Genomic DNA, 17,536 nt, shown 5'->3' on the forward strand with positions numbered 1-17,536 from the left:
CACAGCCACTCACTGACTCTCTTCCCACCCCCCAATCTCCTCTGTACTCTGGGCTGGTGTTATTGTCCCCTAATTTGAGGATGGGGCACAGAGGCCCAGGGAAGTGAGACCAGTGGCCCAGGCGACAGTGTGGGCTTTGCTCAAATGTCACCTTATCACCCACGCCCTGGCCCATGCACCACCCTCCCAGTGCCCCAGGACTCCTCACCCAACACAGCCACCGTGTGCAGCCTCGTGTCCTCCCCAGCTGGGTTGTGGGCCACACAGGTGTAGGCGCCTGCGTCCGAGGCCCTCAGGCCCTTTAGCACCAGGGAGCCACCATCCAGGTAGAATCTGTGGTGAGGAAGGAGGGCCGAGGGCAGGGTGTGAGGGGGCATGGGTGCTGCCACCTATGGGGAGGGCATGGGCCAAGCCTTACCGGAGGTGGGAGCCCACGTCCTGGCCCAGCGGGCTGCCGTCCTTCAGCCAGGCCACGTCTGGTGGCGGCTGCCCATCGGCCTCACAGTCCAGCCGCACCTCCTGCCCTTCCAAGATGTGGTGCTCCTGCGCCGCGCTCAAGCTCTGGATCCGGGGGGGCACTGAGGCAGGGGTGCAGTGAGGCCCTGGGCAATGGAAGGGGCTGCCCTGGGAGGAGGACAGGAGGTGCAGGGCGCAGACCTACCCAGCACTGCCACCACGAAGTCCTTGCGGGCCTCGGCCTGGGCGTTCTCAGCCACGCATGTGTAGGTGCCTGCCTGGGCTGGCTGCAGGCGGCTCAGCTGGAGGCGGCCCCCCCGGGAGACCACGCCGTGCACCACGCTGCTCTCTGTGGGACAGAGGGGGGCCCCTGAATCCCCCAGCGCTTCTTGTGCTTATAGGAAACTGAGGCCACAGAGGCAAGGGCTCCTTCCTTTATGTCCCCCTCTTCCCCAGCCTGGTCTGTATTCCTTAGAATCCTCCCGTTTCCTTGCACTTGGGACAGCTCTTCCCGAGGGACCCACTCCCTTCAGTGTCCAGGATTTGCTCTCGGGCCCAACTCTCACCTCCCTTCCTCTCCCTCCCCGCCCTGCTCCTCTACCCCCATCTATCAAGGTTTCTGATCAATCAAGTCAAACCAGCTCCTTACCTACCCCACACAGGTCACCCTGGGGCCTCCCTCTGAGCCTCTGCTCCCTGCCTTCGGGCCTCCCACTTCCTTCCCTCCAGCCACAGTCCCCCCAAAGCCATCCCTAACTGCCCCAGCGCAGGCTGATCTCCTTGCCCTGATCCTCATCAGCCTCTCAACACAAACACCCGGGCAACTCCCTGTGTCCAGCGGGGAGCTTGGGAATCAGAGATGAGGACGGCTCCATCCCCGTCCTCAAGAAACTCACAACGTATCAGGGGCAGGGCAGTGAAACAAGGAGACCCAGTGCTGACAAGCCCTGTGAGGCCCTGATGGAGCCGGGGAACCTGGGGGTCAGGAGGGGTCGGGGAAGGCTTCCGGAGGTGGCAAGTCTCCGCTGAGATGTGACTGTTGAGCAGGACTCAGTTAATGGGGAGCAGAGGTGACCATGGGAGCCTGGGGTGGGTATTCCAGGCAGGGAACATATATGCCAAGATAGAGCTGGACACAACAGGGGGTGGGTGTCCAGCCTACAGCCACCTGACCCAAGAGAGGCAACAACACAGGTCCATGCAGAAACACAGACACGGAGGTTCACAGCAGCACCGAGCATCACAGCGTCACTAAGTGTCACAGCCAGAAGGTGCAGACACCCAAATGCCCGTCAACTGACCAGTGGAGGCACAAAAGTGACACGGCCACACAATGGAATATTCACAGCCACAGAAAGGAATGAAGGCCGGGCGTGGTGGCTCACGCCTGTAATCCCAGCACTTTGGGAGGCTGAGGCAGGTGGATCACCTGAGGTCAGGAGTTTGAGACCAGTCTGGCCAACATGGTGGAACCCCATCTCCACTAAAAATACAAACATGAGCCGGGCATGGTGGCAGGTGCCTGTAATACCAGCTGCTCGGGAGGCTGAGGCAGAAGAATCGCTTGGACCTGGGAGGCAGAAGTTGCAGTAAGCCGAGATTGTGCCACTGCACTCCAGCCTGGGCAACAGATCGAGACTCCATCCCCCCCAAAAAAAGAAAAGAAAAAGAAAAAGAATGAAGTACTGATCCACACTACAATGTGGATGAACCTTGAAAACATGCTAAACGGAAGGAGCCAGACCCAAAAGGCCACACCCTCTATGACGCCATTGACGTGAAAGGCGCAGAACAGGTCAATCCACAGAGACAGAAAGCAGATTCGTGGTTTCCTAGGTTTGGGGAAGAAGAAATTGGGGAAAACAGGGAGTGATTCCTGATGGGTATGGGGTGTCCTTTTGGTGATAAAAATGTTCTAAATTTGATTGTGGTGATGGTCACACAGCTCTGTGACTGTACTGCAAATCGCTGAATTAGATGTTTTCAGTGGGTGAATTACATAGTATGTGAATTATATCCCAGTAAAACTGTTACTGAGAGAGAGGGGCAGGTTTGAGGAGCCCAGCACAGTCACATTTAGCACGTAGGGGGCCAGGGAGAGGTGGCCGGTAGTGCAGGCCCCCACTGTGGACAGATTTCCCCCAGACAAGGGACCAGCTCCGCGCTGCACCTTCAGACCTTTCTGCCCCTCTCAGAGCCTGCATGGGATGCACAGTGGGCCCAGAAGACCATGTGGGGCTTCTGCCCTCATGTGGAGGAATAGTGGGGACAGCAGTGGCCAGAATGGGGAGGCTGGCTGGGGGGTGGGGGTGACCAATGGCCCAGTTAGAACAGAGCTCAGCCGCCACCAAGGAGCAGCTCTGGGGGCCAATGCTGAACCCATTGACAGCCAGTGGACTTTCCATGGCCCTCAGCACCTGCCCTGCACAATGGATAGTCCATGTCTGCTGTCTTGTGGGAGCTGACTAAGGACGTGGACGCAAAGGCGCTTCCAAGCCCCAGCAGGAGATGCTCCTGATGTTTGAATTCCAAGGGCCAATAAATAAGGCTTTGCTCAAACACAAATGGGGCGGAGCCAACATGGCACAGCCAGCCTCTGGTTTTGCCAAAATCATCGACAACAAACAACTTCCTTCCTCTGCTTCCGCTGTCATCTCATTAAAGACAAGAATGCTTTACATGAAACTGATAAGGGCACATGTCCTCACCCACGGGCATCCTGTCCTTCAGCCAAGTGACCGTGGGTGCAGGGACCCCGGACACATCACAGGTCAGGACCAGGGGACTCCCAGCCACCTGGCTCACCATCTCTGTCTTGGGGTTCTCAAACGTTGGGGGCACTGCAGGAAAAAAGCCAGGCTGTCAGAATTCTGAGACTCTTCGCCCATTTCCTTCCCTCAGGCAGATTATGGAGGACTGCGGAGCTGGTCTCAGTAGTTAGGAGTTCCCATTTTATGTTTTGTTCACAAATGTAAATAGAGCCAGTGCCTGGCTTTTTTAAAGCATAACAAAGCAAACTCCAACCAGGTCTACTTAGCCCAAGGATGGTAAATGGGAAGCTCACGCACCCACAGTCCTTAACCCGTGCCAGGGCAGACATCAATCATCGATCCCAACGCTCTCTCCTCCTCCACCAGGAAGAAGTCACACACCCAGGCAGCCACTACCGTGGAAGAGAGTCAACCAGGCTCCAGATGAAATGCCTCTGCCCTCAGGGACCAGATAGTCCCCCTCTTTCCACTGTTCATCAACGTAGCCATCAGAAAGGGCTGCAAGCTTTGAGCAGCAAGCCTGGTGTCAGTCTTTTTCTTGTTACTTTTTTTTTTTTTAATGTGTTGTAGATACAGGGTCTCACTATATTGCACAGTCTGATCTCAAACTCCTGGACTCAAGTGATCCCCCAGCTCAGCCTCCCAAAGTGCTGGGATTACAGGCGGCCCCCTGCACTCCGTCTTGTCAGTTCTTTTTGACGATTGTGTTGCGTATGGCTCCGGGCTGCATGTGCCCACTGCTCACCTGGTTGGGAGGCTACTGGCTTGGGCATCTGTGGCAGACGGCCAGTGTCCCCCCAGCCCATTCTTCCCATTGTGCACAGCACAGTTTTAGCTGAGCCCATGGTCACTCTAGCAGAAACTACATTTCCCAGTGTCCCCTGCAGCCAGCTGCCTGAGCGCACACTAATGGAATATGCAGAAGGGACAGGTGCTGCTTCTGCGTGAAATACATGCTTGCCCACCACTTCTGCTCTTTTCTGCTTCCTGTGGGCTAGGACAGGATGCAGCGTCCCAGCTGCAACCACAGGCACAAGAACAACACCCTAAGAAACGGAAAATCAATAGGAGGGAAGGAACCCGGGTCCCTGAACTACCGCATGGAGCTGAGCTACCCACCAGCCTAGATACTCACTCAGCTCTGGGCTTTTGAATGAGAGTAAAACTCTCTCATTTACTCAGGTATATTTTGGGGTTTCTTTGTTGCAAGGCTAAGTCTATGTTCTAACATAACATCTGAGCCCCAGAAAATCTGGCCAGGTTCCCTGGATGGTGTATATAGGCTCCCCCTTATCCCAGCTGGAGCCACATGTCCAATCAAACAGCATCCATGCTCCATCCTTGGGTGGATGGGACAGGCCCTCTCAGGGATCAAGATGCAGGTGACATGGCCTCCTGTGTGTCTGGTCTCATATGGCTCCTTCATCCTGGTGCCCACGTGCCAGGCCCTGTGCCCAGCACTTTACAGACACCATCCATGGGATCGGGTATGTCCAATGTGGCTGGCAGGCAGCTACTGCTTTTAGATTCATTCACTGAAGGTAAACCTTAGGCTCTGAGGGAAGTCACTCTACTAAGCCCCATGAATCAAGTTCTAATTTGGAGCCTGCTAACCCTAGTCTTTTAACTTTTAGAAATCAGCTGGGTGCAGTGGCCCTTGCCTGTAACGTCAGCACTTTGGGAGGCTGAGGCAGGAGGATTGCTTGAGCCCAGGAATTCAAAACCAGCCTGGGCAACATAATGAGACCCCAACTCTAAAAAAGAAATAGATAGATAAAGATACAGTATAGATGATATAGAGATATTAGAAATTCTAGTAATCGTGCCCTCAGTACTTGGCAGCGCTGACTCTGTCCAGCTACTGTCTTTCTCCTCCCTGGCAGCCCCATGTGTTGCTAGGGGCTCCACGGTCAGTCAGGCTGGTCCCCAGCTTACCCTGGACGGTGAGGACGAAGGTCCGCACGGCCTCCCCAGCCACGTTGCTGACTTGACAGCTGTATACACCTTTATCTGACACCTGGGAGAGGAAGGGCACATGCTAACTATGCGCCAGAGCTGGGGCTGCAGTGCGAGGCTCCCCAAAAGCATCTAGGCCCCCAAAACTTCCAGAGCAGGGGACCCCCAAATATGCTGGTCCTGACTGGGGAGCCAAAGGGAATCAGGTCCCTCTGGACTTTTCCAAGAGTGTCAAGAAGCAGGAGGGCCCCTCAACAGTGAATACACATGCTCTGGGCACCTCACTCCCTGGGCCAAGCAGAAAGGAAGAGGCTCCCCATTGTTGTGGGGATGGAGCCTGGCCAGGAGAGAGGAGCCCAGAATGGATGTCCAGAGGGGCAGCAAACATTCATCCAACAAACGCTGTGAGCACCTAATCCACACCAGGGAGGGAGGGCAGGGCAGACTCCCAGGAGTCTCAGCCAGCCAGCCAGAGTGACCCGGACAAAAGCTTCTAGATGCTGAGGGAACTGAGGCAGGAAGAGCTCAGGCCTCGACTGCAGGGGTGAGTCTGGATGTGACTCCAGGGCCCTGAGCTCTGCCCATGTCTTCCACTCTGGAAGCTGCTAATCAACTTGGTTTGGGGTCCCACAGGCCAAAGAGGCAGCAGCCCACATCCTGCCCACCTTCTTCCCCCCAGCTCAGCAGGGCGGGGAGGCAACTTTCCTGCAGCTGCCCACTGCCACCTGCACCCCCAGGGTCACTCACCTGGGCCTCCTGGATCTCCAGCCTCTGACCACCCCACAGAGCCTGGGTCCGCCGCGCCGGGCTTAGGGGCTGCCCATCCTTGTACCAGGTCACAGTCGGCTCGGGGACTGCGTCTGTCTTGCAGCTCAGGACAGCCTTGTCCCCAGCCCTCACCAGTACGGCATCCTGGGAGCTGCTGGGAGCCTGCCTGAAGGTAGGGGGAACTGGGGGCAGGAGACAGCAGAGTGAGGCGCTGCCGCTGTCCCCACACCTTCACGTTCAGCCACAGGGAAAATGCCAGTGGAGACCCACCAGGGTCACACAGCAGACCCATCCCAGCAGTCCCGGCCCTGGGGGCTGGCACAGACCCAGGGGAGTTGAAGGAAGAGAACTGGGCCAGCACGCCAAGGACCCGCTGAGTGACCGTGGACAGCTTCCTGCCTCTCTGAGCCTCAGCCTCCTAGATAGGGGAGATGCTGACGCCTGCTCCGACCCAGGCTTTTCCTGCATGGGGCAGGCCCCAGCTGGGTCACAGCACTCTGTGGGGGCGCCTTCAGCCCTCTGTCACTCCAGTGAACCAATGTTGAAGTGCCCCTTCCCCATGGCTGAGTCCACAGGGCCTGGCACAGTGTGTGGCTGGTGTTCGTGCAAGTGAAGGAACCAGCTTCAGAGCTGAAAGAACCTTCCAGGGAGTCCTTGCTTAAGACACCTTGGCCCAGCTTTTCCCCAGGAGGATTCTGAAGCCCACAAGCCTTGAAACAGGCTCCACAGTGAAACGGGCTTCCCCGACCACACAGGCTTGGGGAGGCCTCTTCCCCAGCGAGGCTCTTGGGGCCCATCCTGTCGCTCCCCCTCCTCAGAGCTGACCCGTGCAGGGGTCCCAGCCACCCCCCATGCCTTCTGCCCCTCTCCTGGCTCTGTTCCCCGGGGGGTGTGGGCTGAGGGCTGACTGAAGGGTGAGGGACAGCATGAGTTGGGGACGGACATGGACGCACCCAGAACACTGAGCTGCACCAGCTTCTGGTCTCGGCCGGCAGCATTGAGGGCTTCGCAGGCGTACATCCCGGAGTCCGACAGCTGAGCTCGAGCCAGCTGCAGTGTGTGGGTGCCTGCCAGGGGAGCCAGCGCCTCACACCAGCATTCTAGCCCAGCCCCCCATCCTAAATCCCTGCCCTTCACCCACCCTGTCCCAGGTGGGGGAAGCCACTGTCTCCCCATGTAACCTCAGAGCTGGGCCAGAAGCCTCAGTTCACCCACCAGGCAGGAGGAAAACCTCTTCGCCCAGGGAGAGTGCCTGGCTGTCCCTGTACCACGTGACCTCAGGGCTTGGGTGAGCGTGGACATCGCAAGGGAGGGAGACGCTGCTGTTGAGGATGGCAGTGATCTGCTCCAAGTGCAGGCCTGCAATTCGTGGCGGGACTATCCCCACGGCCACCACGACAGAGAAAGGCATGAGAATCACACTGGCAGGGGAGCCAGGAGCCTGAGAGAAACCCTGAGCCTCACCCAGTTCCTGGGGCTTCACCTCGGCACAACCTCAAATAACTCAGAAACCTCCATTTGCCATGACTCTCTTACACATAAGGACACCAGGTAGGGGATCAGAGAGGGAGAGCCCCTGTTCCAAGGCCACACCGATGGTCAGTGGCAGAGCTGATATCAATTCAGGTTCGAGCCCGTGACCTTGAGGGCTCAACACTGTCTTCCTCCATCCCTAAACCACACCTGTCCCCGCATCTGGAGACAGAACTCACAGCGACCTCAGTGCAGTGCACGTCGTGTGTGGCAGAGGCTGGGAGCGCAGGCTCCGTGGCAGTGGGCCCGCCACCTCCTCTCTGAGGGCAACCTCCCTGAGTCTTTTGCCACAGCTGCAAAGCCGGGCTAACGTCCTAGCTCTGCTGGAAGGAGTCAGCCCAGGGAAAGTGCTCGGCCTCGTGTCAGGTACACAGGAAGTGCTCAATAACAGTGGTGTCACGCCTCAAAAACAGCTCTTCCCTGGCCACCTCCAAAGTGGCTTAAAATCACCTGGGGCGGTCTAATAGTGATCAGGGCCCCTCAAATGCTGTCTGTCTCAGGATGCGGCTGGTGCCAGGCTGGGATCCCTAAACCCTAAGTCCAGGGCCCAGAGCCCAGGACACTAGAAGCCCCAAGGTGGTGCTCCTTAGGGAGGGAAAAGGAACCCACAGGGGCCGCCTGCTCGGCCCAGCTCACCTTGAACCCTGAGGGTAAAGAGTTTCTCAGCAGAGCCCGCCTGGTTCTCGGCCACACACATGTAGCTGGCAGCATCAGCCGCCTCTGCCGTGGAAACCTGAAGGTGCAGGGAGCCATGCCTGGGAGATGCCTGAAGCCCCTCAGATGCCACCACCCTCAGGAATGACCACGAGGACTCCCTCCCTCCGTCTCTCCTATCTCATGCCAGGGACACAGGCACCAGGCAGCTCATGGAGACCTGGAACCGCCTCCACCCAGGGCCTGTGTGGTGTTCAGGAGTGGGCGTGTGAAGTTGGCGTCGGGTGGTTCTCTGCAGCAAACCCAACGTGACAACAGCCTCCCCAACCCCCATGGAGGGTTGTGCTGTGTGCTGGGCTCCAGGGATCCCTGCAGTTCTGAGTTTGCACATGGGGTGACTGGGGGACTGCCTGATGTGTGAGTGCTGGGCACAGCTCCATATGCGTCATCTGGCAGTCCCACAGAAGGCTGCTCTGTGCAGGGCTGGGCTCTGGTCCTCGCTCATGTGATCCTCTGCTAGCTGTCTCCTGAACCTCCGGATGCTGTGCACAGCCATCCTGGCCCAGCAAGGCTCCTCATTGGTGATTTTTTGCTGGGCTCCAGCCTGGCTCCCAGCAAAGAGCCTCATTTGCTGATAACGACCCCTCCCTGGCTCCCAGACAAGTGGGGCTGGGACTCGGCAGCTGCTGCCCCAGTGCGTGCAGGGGGCTGCCCTGACCTGTAAGACTTGCCCATCCTCCAGGACCTGCAGCCGTGGGCTTGAAGAGAAAGGCAGCCCATTCTGGAGCCACGAGATGGTGGGCATGGGGTTTCCCAGGGCCGGGCACTGCAGGCTGACAGTGCTGCTGGCGTTGACCGTCACCTCTTCCACCAGCTCCTCTGTGTCGCCCAGGATCACAGGTGGGGCTGGGGATGGGGGAGAGGAAGCTGAGGGGCCAGCACAGGTCTCTGGGGGTGGGGTGACTGTGGAGGTGAGGGTGGCACTTGGCATCAAGCGCTGGCTGGGACCCTGGTACTCTTCTCTCCAAGCCCTCCCAGTCCCTGACACAGCTAAGGAATCAGGGCCCAGAAAGGGTTGTGACTTGCTCGATGTCACACAGCCAGGAGCTTCTGCTTGGAACCTGTGCCCAGTCCTGCATGATTTTTGAGGCGGAGCTTGTAATTCCATTTTCAGCCTCTGGGTATAGCAAGACTGAGGGCACTGTGCCTCAGCCCCTGGCAAGGGAGGCCCTTCTGGGGCATGCAGTCCTGGGACTCCCCACCTGCAGCCCCGCCACTCACTCAGCACCTGCAGCTGGTAGTGCAGCCAGTCCTCGCCCACCTCGTTGGAGGCCTTGCATGAGTACCTCCCCGCGTCCTCCGCCCGGACCAGGGGGATCTGCAGGACCCGGCCTCCTGCAAGGACATGGGACAGACATCTGAGCTCAGGCACAAGAGTCACCCCAAAGAGCAAGGAAGCTGCTCTTGCCTCTGGAGTGGACCTGGGACATGTCACTGTCCCCTGCCTCATCTGTGAAATGAAGAGACTCAGCCTGTCCTGCTCAGCTCCTGGGTGGAGTGGGGTTAAGTCAGGAGTGTGCGCCAGGCCCTGAGCTGCACATTCTGGGCCTGTCCCACCCGCCTCTGTGGGGCATGAGCTGTTGTCACTCCCATCTTACTGACCGCAAACCTGAGCCTTCATAGCAGTGCCCAGTGTGACGCGGTGGTTCCTGGCTCAGCTCGGCTGTCATGCCAAGCCCAGCTCCTTGGCGAGGGCAGAGTCCGGGGGGAGACTCAGGAGGCAAGCGAGGCAGCTCCCGGGGCTGTGGCGGTGGTGGGGGTAGGGGTGGGGGCAGGGAAGGCATCACCTGGGACCCTATGTGATCAAAAGCCACCCAGGGCCAGGCGCAGTGGCTCACACCTACAATCCCGGCACTTTGGGAGGCCAAGGTGTGTGGATCACCTGAGGTCAAGAGTTCTCGGCCAGCCTGGCTAACATGGCGAAATTCCATCTGTACTAAAACTACAAAAATTAGCCGGGTGTGGTGGTGCACGCCTGTAGTCCCAGTTACTCGAGAGGCTGAGGCAGGAGAATCACTTGAACCCAGGAAGCAGAGGTGGCAGTGAGTCAAGATCGCTCCACTGCACTCCAGCCTGGGTGACAGAGCGAGACTCCATCTCAAAAAAAAAAAAAAGAAAAGAAAAAGAAAAAAAGAGGCCGGGTGCGGTGGCTCAAGCCTGTAATCCTAGCACTTTGGGAGGCCGAGGCGGGCGGATCACGAGGTCAAGAGATCGAGACCAACCTGGTCAACATGGTGAAACCCCGTCTCTACTAAAAATACAAAACATTAGCGGGGCATGGTGGTGCGTGCCTGTAATCCCAGCTACTCAGGAGGCTGAGGCAGGAGAATTGCCTGAACCCAGGAGGCGGAGGTTGCGGTGAGTCGAGATCGCGCCATTGCACTCCAGCCTGGGTAACATGAGTGAAACTCCGTCTCAAAAAAAAAAAAAAAAAGAAAAAAAGAGCCAGCCAGGGCCAGAGCCTGGTATCGATGGAGTTGATCTCCAGTGGGGCCTGGTTAGGGTTACCGTGTGCTCAGAATTCTGGGTTGGGGCCGGCCAGCCCCGGCTGTGGGTGACTTGACCAAGCTAAGAGCCTGCAAAGCCCAGTGGCAGGACTGGGGCAGCAGTGGTGTTGTAGGGGTCAGTTGATGTTTGGGATTAGCTTAAGATCAGGGTAAGAATTCAGGTCAGCGGTGACCATGACATCTGTGTTCTCAGAATTAGAGAACAGAGGTTAGAGGTCAGTGGCCAGGGTGAGAGGTGAGTGAGTGGGTAGCAGTGGGGGGCGGTTGGGGCTGTCGGCTGGGCTCAGCTACGGTTAACCGATGGTTAGAGTCTGATGGGGATCAGCAGGTGACCGAGCCTACTGTGCACCCAGGACTTGGCGTCAGGGTAAGTGGTCAGCGGCCAGGTTAAAGGGTCTGTCCAGAGGTTTCTATCAGGAACTAGCTGCGGCAAGTTAAGAGTTGCATTCCTGGATCTGCGAGATGCCTCCTTTTTGTTCTTTTTTCCTTTTTTTGAGGCAGGGTCTTGATCTGTTACACAGGCTGGAGCGCAGCGGTACGATCACAGCTCACTGCAGCTTTGACCTTCTGGGCTAAAGGATCCTCCTGCTTCAGCCTCCCGAGTAGCTGGGACCACAGGTACATGCCACCATGCCCAGCTAGTTTTAGAATATTTGGTACAGACGGGGTCTCATGATGTTGCCCAGGCTGGTCTTCAATACCTGGTCTCCATCGATTCTCCTACCTCAGCCTCCCAAAGTGCTGGGATTACAGCTGTGAGCCACCACCTCCATTTTTTTGCAATCACCAAAGCAGAAACCCTGGTCCGATTCTGCTCATGCAACTGACCACTTCTCCCCAAAACCAGCCTCGCCGCTGGCCCCACCTGGCCTCAAGCGATCAAATCTCAAACCAAGGGACCACCCAGACTTCCCCCATGAGCCAGTGGGCGGGGTGTTTCTAAGCCCTACCCCTAGAGTCTTTTAAGTCAAATCACCTACAAAAAAGTATTCTAAAATAAAAGGCTTGCTTTTAAAAGCGATATTACCTTAAATAAACAAGTACCCCCTAAGGTGGTAAAAGAAAAAAGCGAAAACAGACACACAAAACGTGAGCTTCAGCCACCAGAGTGGTCTTCAAAGCCCAGTTAGAGCTCCGTCAGCGTTCGGGGTCGTGAGCTTTGCTGAGGATTACCGAAGGAGCCAGCTGCCTCTGCAGAGGAAGTGGCAGTTTCTGCCAAAGGTTTAAGGACATTACGGATCTTGAAGCCCAGAAGGGGATGCCCCATGGTAAAAGGCTTCAATCTATAAACCAGAGGCAAAGGGCAATCCAGTCTTTGCCTTCATACAGGCAAAGAACTCGCAGCCCCAGTTTACAAATTGCAGCTAAGGTCCAGAGTGGTCGTGTGCCCTCCTTGAGGTCACACAGCAGGCAGCTCAAAGCACCCACTTTCTTCATGCAGCCCTGACCCACCTTGCAGCACAGACACCCCGTCCTTGGCCGAGAGGGGCTGATCCTCTCTGTACCAGGTGAGCTCCGGAGGTGGGATCGCACTGGTGTCACAGTACAGGTAGGCTGGGTTGTTCTCCACGATCTCCCTGTATTCCGTTACTTCGCCCCGGACCTCCTCCTCCCAGGACAGGCTCTCGAAGCCTGCGCTGGTATCACCCACCTTCTGGAACATGGGGGGCACTGGGTGGGAGAGACAAAGCCCTCAGGAGACACAGCAGAGGGGTGGGGAATACTCCTCTGCTCATGGAGATTCTCATCCCAGCCTCTCCCAGGTGCAGAAATCCATTATTTGAGCCATTCCCTTAGGTCAAGGCATTTCTTAAATTCCCTCACTCCCTAAACCAGTGTTTATGGAGCAACTACTATGTGCTGGGGACTAGGATAAGGCTCCTTCCCTAAGCAGCTCATGTCTAATGGGCGCTAAAGACTCCTTGTAACATGGACATATTTTCCACGGTTGGAAGCCAGATACTAAGCTTTAGCCAGCATTTGTGTATCAGAGCACAGAGGTACAAAATCATCAGCTTTAGAAATAGAGAGGGCCCTCAAGGTCACCTGCTTTGATCACCTGCATTTTACAAAGGGTAAAATTAAGGCCTGGAGGGGGCCGTGTCATCCCCAGGTTGTCATTAACATAACCAGTTAATGACAGAGCCAGGGCTAGAGGCTGGTGGCCAGAAGCAGTGGAGGTGAGGAAGGGTGTGAGCAGCTGGAGCAGGTGCTCCTCCCGCCGGGACGCTCCATGGGCACTCCACCGTGCAGCAAAACCTGGTTCTCGACATTTATCCACCGCCCAGCTTGCCTGTCAGCCTCCTGCCTTCCTGCCTCCCCGTTCTAGCCTCCAAGCCTCCTGCTCCCAGCTTCCCCTTCCCACCTCCCAGCCTCTTCCTCCCAGCCTCCCTGCCTCCTCCTGCCAGGTTCACTTTCCCAGCCTCCCCATCCCAGCCTCCCAGCCTCTCACTCCCAGCCTCCCCTTCCTACCTCCCAGTTTCCCCTTCCTACCTCCCAGCCTCTGCTTCCTGGCCTCCCCCTCCCAGTCTCCCTGTCTCCTCCTCCCAGCCTCCCCATCCCAGCCTACCAGCCTCCCCAACCCAGCCTCCCTGCCTCCCCTTCCCAGTTTCCTCCCCAGCCTCCTAGCCTCTCCCCCCCAGTCTCCACAGCCTCCCCCTAGTCTCCCCTGTGCAGCCTTCCAGCATCCCCTCCCAGCCTCCCCCTCCCAACCTCCCCTTCTCAGCCTCCCAGCCTCTCTGACTCCTGACTCCCTCCTTTTCTTCCTTCACTTTTTAAAAAGGGAAACGTCCAGCACTGACGAAAGTGAGAGAGGAATATTACGAGCCCCATGCACCCACAAGCAGCTTCAACTGTCGAGGCAGCCATTCAGCTTCCTCTCGACCAGAGATTCTGAAGCCAGTCCCCAGGTTTCCCTAACAAAGTGAGAGGCATTTGGCAGTGGGGTCAAGAGCGTGGCGCTCTGGCTCAACCAGACCAGTCCGGCTCCACCACTCCATTCTGTGGTTTGGGGCCAGAGCCCTCGTGTCTTTGGCTTCGGTCCCTCGAGGCAGAGGGGCTGGGGCAGGATGCGCTCTGGGCTGCCGAGATGAGCCAATGCAGAAGACACACGGCAGGGACCCCCAGAGGGCCAGCCCCTCAATGTCCTCACACTGGCCAACGCCCCGCCCCCCGCCCACTGGTGGCACGCACCCTGGATGAGCACGTTGAAGTCCTGGTCGTCCTCGCCAGCCACGTTGGTGGCCACGCACAGGTACCGCCCCGAGTCTGAGACCTGCGTGGGCTGGATCTGGAGCAGTCGCCCTTCACCCAGGATGCGCAGCCGCTGGCTGGGGGTCACGGGCTGCGAGGAGGACAATGGAGTTGGGGGAAGGGAGATCAGAAATGAGGGGCTGAGAGGAGCAAGACAAGGGCGCTTACTTCTCAACACATTCTCCAAAAATGCAGCAGAAAGTGATGAGAACAGCTGAGAAGTTTACAAAACCAAATCCACAGAGCATCAAAATGAGAAGGGCCATACACGGGTGAAAATAGTAGAGAGTTTAAAGTTTACAAAGAGTTCAACATTTTGTTGAAAAATACAGCCGGGCATGGTGGCTCACACCTGTACTCCTGGCACTTTGGGAGGCCGAGGTGGGCAGATCACCTGAGGTCAGGAGTTCGAGACCAGCCTGGCCAACGTGGAGAAACCTCATCTCTACTAAAAATACAAAAAATTAGCTGGGAGTGGTGGTACACCCCTGTAATCCCAGCTACTCAGGAGGCTGAGGCAGGAGGCTCACTTGAATCTGGGAGGCAGAGGCTGCAGTGAGCCAAAATAGTGCCATCGTACACCAGCCTGGGCAACAGAGCGAGACTCTGTCTCAAAAATTAAAATTAAAAGGCTGGGGAGGTGGCTCACACCTGTAATCCCAGCACTTTGGGAGGCCAAGGTGGGCAGATCACCTGAGGTCAGGAGTTTGAGACCAGCCTGGCCAACATGGTGAAACCTCATCTCTACTAAAAATTACAAAAATTAGCTGGGCGTGGTGGCGGGCACCTGTAATCCCAGCTACTCAGGAGGCTGAGGCAGGGAGAATAGCTTGAACCCAGGAAGCAGAGGTTGCGGTGAGCCAAGATTGCACCACTGCACTCCAGCCTGGGTGACAGAGCAAGGCTCCATCTCGGAAAAATAAAAATAAAATAAATAAAGGGTGGGTGGGACCTGGACCAGCTCTAGGGCCAAGTGCTGTAAGGGAAGGCTTTTCTGGAAGGTTCCAAGCAGAACCAGCCGGAAGCACAGGTGAGAGCCAGAAGCTGCTTGGGGGTCCCACACTCACCTGCCCGTCCTTGTACCAGCGGATGGTGGGCGGGGGCACAGCCCAGCACTCACACTCCAGGGTCAAGGTGCTGTTGACCTTGGTCTTCACTTCCTTCACGCTGACCTCCCCCAAGGGGTCATCTTTGGAGATGGAAGGGGGGACTGAAAAGCACAAGGGGTCTGAGAGCAGAGCTGGGGGATGGGCGCTGAGACCCTGAGCTTACCCTGGTCCTGGGGGCAGCCCCAGAAATAGGGCCCAGCCCAGAGACACAGGGACCCTGGAACCACCCTGCTCCTGGCTGTTCCCTTAGGGGAGAGAGCATTTGTCTGCAAGACAGGACAGGGCAGGTCTGAGGCAGGGGAATTCTTGGGGTCACCTCAGAGGCCTTCTTTGAGGGTCCCAAGTCTCAATCTGCAGAGCCTCTGGTTATACCCTGAAGCAGAAGTGGCAGGAGGAAGCCAGGACTGTAGTGGGTCTCCTCATTCTGTCCTCTGGAGCCCCCCCTAGCTGCCTGGTGACTGCCAGAGGACATAAGCCACAGGGAGGCACCCCGGGGCACCAAGGGTGGCTCAGGTGCCTGGACCCCTGGGTTCCCAGTGTCTTTAGCCCAGCCAGCTGTGCTTCAGGGTCCCCGACTCACTGAGCACTTCCACGTGGTAGTTTTTCATGGCCTCCCCGAGCTCGTTGGTGACCACGCAGGTGTACTGGCCGGCATCTTCCTTCTGGGCATTCAGGATCTGTAGCCCGTGGGTACCTGTGTGGGGGCCAGGGGCCAGGGTCACCCCGGAGCTGCAGCCTCATGCCAGGCATGAGGAGAGGCTCATTGGTCCTCTCCTCTGACCCTGATGACATGTCACCTGTCCCCTCCCTCCTCCCTGCCAGAGGGCATCACCTGGGAGGAGCTGGATGTTCCTGGAGGCCTCAAACGGGGCCCCATCCTTCATCCAGGTAATGTTGGGGGAAGGAAAGGCCAGCGCCTCACAGATCAGAGAAATGGGATTGTTGATGGTCACGGTCACCTCCTCATCTGCACTGTCCTCAGCCACTCCCAGGATGGTGGGAGCCACTGTGGTGGGGGAAGTGGGGTACTTGTGAGCAGAGGTCCCTGACCCTGGGCCAAGGACTAGGAAAGCCTTGGACCCCAGTGCTTGGCCTCAGTGCTTCTGTCACTTAACATTACAGAGATGGGAAATTGAGGCTCAGAGAAGCCCATGCCCAGGGCGGCCAGGCTTGAACTCAGGCTGTGTGACCCAGAGCTCGGCTCTCCAACACTAAGCAATACTACAAGGGAAAGCTGAGTAATGTCTGCCTCCATTTACCCCACAGCTTCTCAGTGTGCAGCCTCTCCACCCATTAACCAGAGGCTTCTGAATCCTGTTAGAGTTGGGGAGTGGGAGCTGGGGGGCGTTGTTCCCTGCTGAGCAGAGTCACTTTGCTTTCATTGGTCCCAACATTTCTTCTTTCAACTCCTGCAGGGGACTCTCCCTTTAACTGTCAGAATTTTAGAAACAGATTTTTCTTTTCTTTTCTTTTCTTTTTTTTTTTTTTTTTGGTTTCAAGGAGCAGAGAGTTTACTTGGCAAGAGAGAAGGAAGGAAGAAGAAAACAGCTCCCCCATACGGAGATAGAGGAAAGGGGGATTCGAACAAAGAGAAACCCCTGGAAGTTGGTCTGTGCCCCTCTCATCTGACGGACGGTCTGTTTCTCCAGGCTACGGGAATAGCAGGTATGCCTTGCCCTCAGGAGATGGAGAGAAGCCTGGATGTGAACCCACCACCCTGGGGCCTGGCAATAACTCTTGTCACCTCTCTGAACCTCAGGGCTTTGTCAGTGACATGGGCACAAGCACATCTCCCACCTCCTAGGGTCACTGTGAAGATTCCATCCATCAGGCCCGTTGCAATGCCTGGCCCATGATAAACGCTCAGTCAATCGAGTTACTTTTGCTGTTGTCAAACTCGGAGAATTAGAAGAAAAATAGAATGGTTCATGGGAAGCTGTCTGAAAGGAGCCGGCTGTGGGTCAAGATGGCCAGGGGAGACCTGTGTTCATTCTAGCTCAATAATTCTAAGCTTGCTTGCTCAGAGGACACTGAAGTTTATACATCGAACTAAACTATATTATTGGTGCAGTTAATTAGAAATCAGGCGGCAACAGGAGGCCTAAGGGAAAGACCATCTGAGAGTGCAGTGACACCGGAGCACCTCGGGGTGGCTGCAGAGCGGGGAATACTGCTGTGGTCCCACGAACGCTTCTCAACATGGAGACTGCATGAGGGCCTCGAAAAGAGGGTTTATGCAAAGATCTCTGAGAAGAGAGGCCACCTCTGATCACAAGATCTGGGGGGGTCTTTGCAGATGGGAGCTGGCAAGGAGACAAGCTTTGCAGGGCAGAGCTCACGGAACGCCTCGGGCTCTGCCTAGGTTCTCAGTATGGAGTGATTTGAATTGCTCTAAGTGCCCAATGCTGGGGATATAAAAGCCCCTGATGCTCCTCATCTGCTATACCTCTGATGCAGCCGCAGCCTGATA

At 56.8% G+C, this 17,536-nt stretch overlaps 1 protein-coding gene across 1 annotated transcript in view; it reads right to left on the bottom strand.

The window, feature by feature from the left end:
- HMCN2 (hemicentin 2) overlaps positions 1-17,536 on the bottom strand; it is a 164,954-nt gene that overhangs the window by 43,540 nt on the left and 103,878 nt on the right. Inside the window, exons 49-64 of the mRNA XM_037728076.1 lie at positions 15,899-16,072; positions 15,647-15,760; positions 15,025-15,167; positions 13,898-14,048; positions 12,158-12,376; positions 9,420-9,533; positions 8,857-9,044; positions 8,121-8,217; positions 7,167-7,328; positions 6,905-7,018; positions 5,931-6,133; positions 5,163-5,244; positions 3,165-3,296; positions 662-805; positions 419-578; positions 209-333 (exon numbers count right to left, since the gene is read on the bottom strand). Of these exons, the coding sequence (XP_037584004.1) occupies positions 209-333; positions 419-578; positions 662-805; positions 3,165-3,296; positions 5,163-5,244; positions 5,931-6,133; positions 6,905-7,018; positions 7,167-7,328; positions 8,121-8,217; positions 8,857-9,044; positions 9,420-9,533; positions 12,158-12,376; positions 13,898-14,048; positions 15,025-15,167; positions 15,647-15,760; positions 15,899-16,072 (2,322 nt within the window). The remainder of the gene's footprint in view (positions 1-208; positions 334-418; positions 579-661; positions 806-3,164; positions 3,297-5,162; positions 5,245-5,930; positions 6,134-6,904; positions 7,019-7,166; positions 7,329-8,120; positions 8,218-8,856; positions 9,045-9,419; positions 9,534-12,157; positions 12,377-13,897; positions 14,049-15,024; positions 15,168-15,646; positions 15,761-15,898; positions 16,073-17,536) is intronic.

The sequence above is a fragment of the Cebus imitator genome, unplaced genomic scaffold (assembly GCF_001604975.1).
Source record: "Cebus imitator isolate Cc_AM_T3 unplaced genomic scaffold, Cebus_imitator-1.0 Scaffold254, whole genome shotgun sequence".
NCBI lineage: Eukaryota > Metazoa > Chordata > Mammalia > Primates > Cebidae > Cebus > Cebus imitator.